The following is a 4,923-nucleotide window of genomic DNA, read 5'->3' as shown; positions in this document are numbered from 1 at the left end:
CTGCTAAATAAACACATTCAAGAATACTAAGATACAATTATGGTTTTTGCTAAATGAGTTGCTTATGATCTTATTTGTTTTGTACTTTTACTACATCCTATTAAATAAATACATGACTCCATATGCATGATATATACATATCTAAATAGTATTTTTGTGTATGCTTTTTTTTTTGTCATATGCTTTTTCTTTGCTGATTTGTATATATTTAATGCACTAAAATGTGCTACTTATGTTTTACAATTTGTCTTTTTTATTTTTCAGGTAATGGCATATCAAATAATAAAAAGTATGTTGTATCTACATCATCTAGCAATTGTCTTGGGAAGCCCAAGAATAGGGTACCTACAACTAATTCTTGATTTCATTTTGACACTATCTTCTTTCTAGCAAGTCATACATAGAGATATGTACTACATTGGATTTTTAATGCAATCAGTTGAAGTCAATGAGGTGCATTTTTTTTAAATATGATAAAGTAAGTTTTATGGAATCTAAAAGCAATTGTTACGAATCATTTTGTACTTTTATATATTCATTATGTAGTCTAAGTACCCATGCGAAAAGCAAATTGTATATTTTGACAAATATTTTTTACTCATCATAAGCAATATTTTATTATGATTGAGGCGAGTTATATTTTAACATCAAACATTTTCTCCTTAGAGATTAGATGACTTGCTATCAGCTTATCACGTGCAAAACAATGATAATATGAATCATTAATTGCTACTGAATATTGTTGTATCGTGTGAATCATTAAGTGCAAGCGTTAGCCACATCCAAATAAAAATCCAATGTCAAGCACAGTTGCCCACCCCACAGTAGTTTACAACTACAGATGCAGGCCAGTCCAGCCCAACAGTCCGAGACCAAGATTTGAACGGATGGACCAAAATGACCTCATAAAAGCCCATCTACTGATCCCAAATCAACTGGACCAATCTCAGGAGAGGCCGAAAAAGACAAGAACAAAAGGCCCATTTCACACCTGCCGCGAAGCCCCCTCCGCGCCGCCTATATAAAGTCTCCCGTCCGCTAGGGTTTCTCCTCGTTCGCAGCCGCCTCACTTCTCCCAGGTAAGGTAAACCACCAGCCGCCGCCGCCGCCGATCTGAAACCCTCGCCTACCCTTCCGCTCGCGCTGATCTCTCCGCTTGTTTGCGCGCAGGAAAGGGTCCATCCTCATGGCGCCGTCGCAGCCGAAGTCGGGGCTCTTCGTGGGCATCAACAAGGGCCACGTCGTCACCAAGCGCGAGCTGCCGCCGCGCCCGTCCGACCGCAAGGGGGTAAGCCGCCTAGGCTCTACTGTGAGCTTTTTTTTTTTGCGTTTTAGTGTTGATGATGCAGGTGGTGGCGTTATTCGTGATCTGTGTGTTTAGCATGATGGGTTAGGTTGCTTGCTGGTAGATTGTGCATTAGAAAATTTCTTGTTTATGATGCGGGTGGTGTCGTGATTCGTTATCTGTGTGGGTTTAGCATGATGGATTAGGTTGCGTGCTGGTAGATTGTGCATTCGAAAATTTCTTGTTTATGGGTGTCGAACGTGGAGGGTTTGTGCCTTGGTACATGGCTTGTTAGTACTGATGGATCTGATAGCATCCCACAATTTCAGCCCCAAGTGTGCCTTTTAGGTTTCAACCTTCCTATGTTAGTCCCGACTTCTCGAAATACAATGTTTTTCTGATCTGCGGTACTAGCTCATAAGTCATAATAGTAGTAGTATTGGGTTTATAACCTACTTATGTAACCAAAAAGTTCCTGTATTATCTGCCTTAGCTCCTTCAGCTCCTTCATGTATTTGATTTGATGATACGGTTATCTACGAGCGAGCAATTGGATTATTTTGTTTTCTCTGTGTCATAACTGCATTACTTAATGTCGTCTTTAAATTTTGCAATATGTGCTTTTGGTTATATTGAATCTGCTCTGGGATGTGCCAGCCAAATGTTCCCTTTTTGAGATGCGAGGGTTCATTTATTTTTTTAATCTTGTAGAAAGCATAGGATGTTATTTCTTTTTTTCTTCCTGAAATAGGCATTAAAGTAAATTTTAAGCAGACTGTTTAGTTCCATCATGTAGTTTTACATATTTTCCTTCTACAGTTTATTTGTCATGTTGTCAGCATTTTTAGTCCTTACATGTTGGCACTGTTGATATGCAGAAAGCAACCAAGAGGGTGTCCTTTGTCAGGAGCTTGATCAGGGAGGTTGCTGGGTTTGCTCCTTATGAGAAGCGTATCACTGAGCTTCTCAAAGTTGGCAAGGACAAGCGTGCACTGAAGGTGGCCAAGAGGAAGCTTGGAACTCACAAGAGGGCTAAGAAGAAGAGAGAGGAGATGGCTAATGTCCTCAGGAAGATGAGGTGTGTAAACCGGAAACCTTATTGTGTTACAATTACAATTCTATACTGCCTGATAGCTTGTCTTCAGTTGCAGTGGACAATGTGCTTTCATATGTGGGTTAAATCCGTTGCTTGTGGTAGTTTTGTTGCATCATACATCTTTGATCAACTTACCGAATAATGATTGCTGTTTCATTAATGCTTATGAAATTAAACGTTGGATATTGATCATGTAACTGTCAATAACTGGGAATGAGTGATAGTGTATAAAACCTGCCAATGTTGTACATATTTGAGCTTCTATGCTACCATTGCCTTGTTCTATTTGTTTATTCACATTGTAGTTTTGTATCATGAGCTGGTATTCAGAAGTTGTATAATTAGTTTTTCATGGTGATTAACTTGACTTTTAATTCGCTAATTAACACAATGATACTAGAGAAGGACCTGTACCTTGCCATGTTATCATATGATGGTTAGAAGATTTTATTAAGTTGCATTGTTCATATTTGAATTATTGCTTGTGGTTTCAAAGAGATGAGCCTTCTAATGTATAGTTGAGCTTGCAATAATCACGCCGAATTATTTACCATAAGAATTTTGTAATCGATCTTAGCTGAACTTTCTGTTGCAATATGCAGATCGGCCGGTACTCACACCGAGAAGAAGAAATAGAGTATCTCAAAGTCCGTGACGTTGATGGCAATATCCTGCTGTGGTGTCAGTTTTTCCTACTTGTAGAACCTAATAGGCTCGGCAGATCTGTCATCGAAACATTATGATGTTAGTTATGTGTCCGAACCACCTCATTAAAAAATTTTATCCAACCTGGAATGCATGATTTGTCTATTTTTGCTTCTGCGTAATCTTCTTTACCGTTTTTTATACTACCACGAGTGGTACACGGCAAAGCGGGCAAAAATGTTTATAACAGCTGCTGGTTAACCTATATTGCAGCCGTGCAGAAGTTGCAACCTTGAAGCTAACACTTATGTCTGATTCGTTGAGTCTACATTTTGTGGTAGCGTGTGTGGTCATTATTACGGATAGTTCTGTTTAAGAGCATCTCTAGGAGCCTCACCAAGACGCATTCCATGGGCAGGCCATTTTGCAGGCCTCGCCTTCCGGCTCTTCCTGCACACCAAATTTGGTGGGTCTTCCTCACGTCATCTTCTAACCGCCCAAATCGAACTTCATCTTAGCCTTTGCGCCACCAAATCCGTCGAGTTTGAGCTCAAATCGGTTGAGCTCAAGCTACGGGAAGTGAAGCGGGAGGCCTCGCGAAGCTTCCTCCGTTGGATTCCTTGTTTTTCCTCGTGACCCGGCTGCCGACGAGGTGCTTGAATTTGGGATGGGGAGGAGAACATGTCAGCACGAGGATTGTATGGCGTTTGGATAGAGATTGGGTTAGTGAAAAGGAAATGAGATGAGATAAGAAAAGGTGGGTAAAGGATAAGGATAAAGCTTTTATACTCATTTCTATGTTTGGAATGTATTGGGATAGGGATAGAAATAAAATTTTAAATACCTATCATACCCTTGTTTTTAGCAAATAAAAACCAGTCAGAACACATTTTTTAAGAGCAAAAGTGTAATTTCACGTATTTTCTATTCTATCCCACCCTCACCTATGGATTTAGAAAGATGGAAAAAGAGAGGCTCATATTTCAATCTAAGATCTCCTATTTTTTCTAAACTCTTTATCCAAACATAAGAATAGATTCATCCCGTATCCTATTTCTCTATCCCAATCTCCATTTCCATATATCCAAACGTTACCTCAAGGGAATATTAGGACGGGGATGACCGTGAAACCCTAACAAAAGCATCATCACTGGCAACCAAACGCCAAGGGAAGAATTCTTTTTTTTTTTTTCAAATCGAACCTGGCGCCTGCTGCTGCGCTTCTTCGGCCAGCTCTCCTTTCGAAGACGTCGACAGATCCGTCGCCATTGCTGCCTGTGACCTCCAGCTTCGGGTCAGCAAGCGTCGAGGGGGGTGCAGGCGTGCAGCAGGAAGCCCGCGTGTCTGTCACGTGGGCTTCACTGTTGACCGTGAGATCCATGTTTAGCGGTCAAGATCTGCACGGGCGTAGAGCTAGCAGCTTTTTACACGAGGACCCCGCGGGTTACACTTTATTACTCCTCGGCGTACCCGGAAAACGGATCGCGATTAATAATTTGGATCAATCGCGATCCAAATTCCATTGCCCTGCCGACCGTTCGGTGTTTAGCGGTTTCGATGTGATCGGGCGTGGATCTAGCAGCTTTTTACACAAGGGCCCCGCCAATTACGGTGTATTACTGTTAGGCCCACCCTGAGAACGTATCGCGATTAGCAATCACAATCCAAATTCCGCTGCCCCGTTGGCCGTCCGATCGGTGTCTACCGGCTTGGATCTGCATGGGAGGCGGCGGCTTTTCCATTTCGCCCCCGGATTAGTTCGTATTACCCTAGGAGTTTCGCCGCCGCAGCCGGAAGAGACGGCTGCAGGAAGAGAGCGAGAGGTGGCACCGCGCCGCGCCGCCGTCACATCCGCAGGCCGAGGACGAGACCCGGATTCTCTGCAGCATGGCGGAGC

At 42.3% G+C, this 4,923-nt stretch overlaps 1 protein-coding gene across 1 annotated transcript; it reads left to right on the top strand.

The window, feature by feature from the left end:
• Nucleotides 1-944: 944 nt before the first annotated feature.
• On the top strand, nucleotides 945-3,201 carry LOC133885630 (large ribosomal subunit protein eL36x-like). Its single transcript, XM_062325363.1, has 4 exons — nucleotides 945-1,084; nucleotides 1,171-1,288; nucleotides 2,164-2,363; nucleotides 2,984-3,201. Exons 2-4 carry the CDS (start codon nucleotides 1,187-1,189, stop codon nucleotides 3,015-3,017), a joined length of 336 nt encoding a protein of 111 aa, XP_062181347.1. The 5' UTR covers nucleotides 945-1,084; nucleotides 1,171-1,186; the 3' UTR covers nucleotides 3,018-3,201.
• The last annotated feature ends 1,722 nt before the right edge of the window (nucleotides 3,202-4,923 follow it).

Source organism: Phragmites australis, chromosome 11 (assembly GCF_958298935.1).
Source record: "Phragmites australis chromosome 11, lpPhrAust1.1, whole genome shotgun sequence".
NCBI lineage: Eukaryota > Viridiplantae > Streptophyta > Magnoliopsida > Poales > Poaceae > Phragmites > Phragmites australis.
The sequence above is the reverse complement of the archived record's forward strand: the minus strand, read 5'-3'. Positions and strand labels throughout refer to the sequence as shown.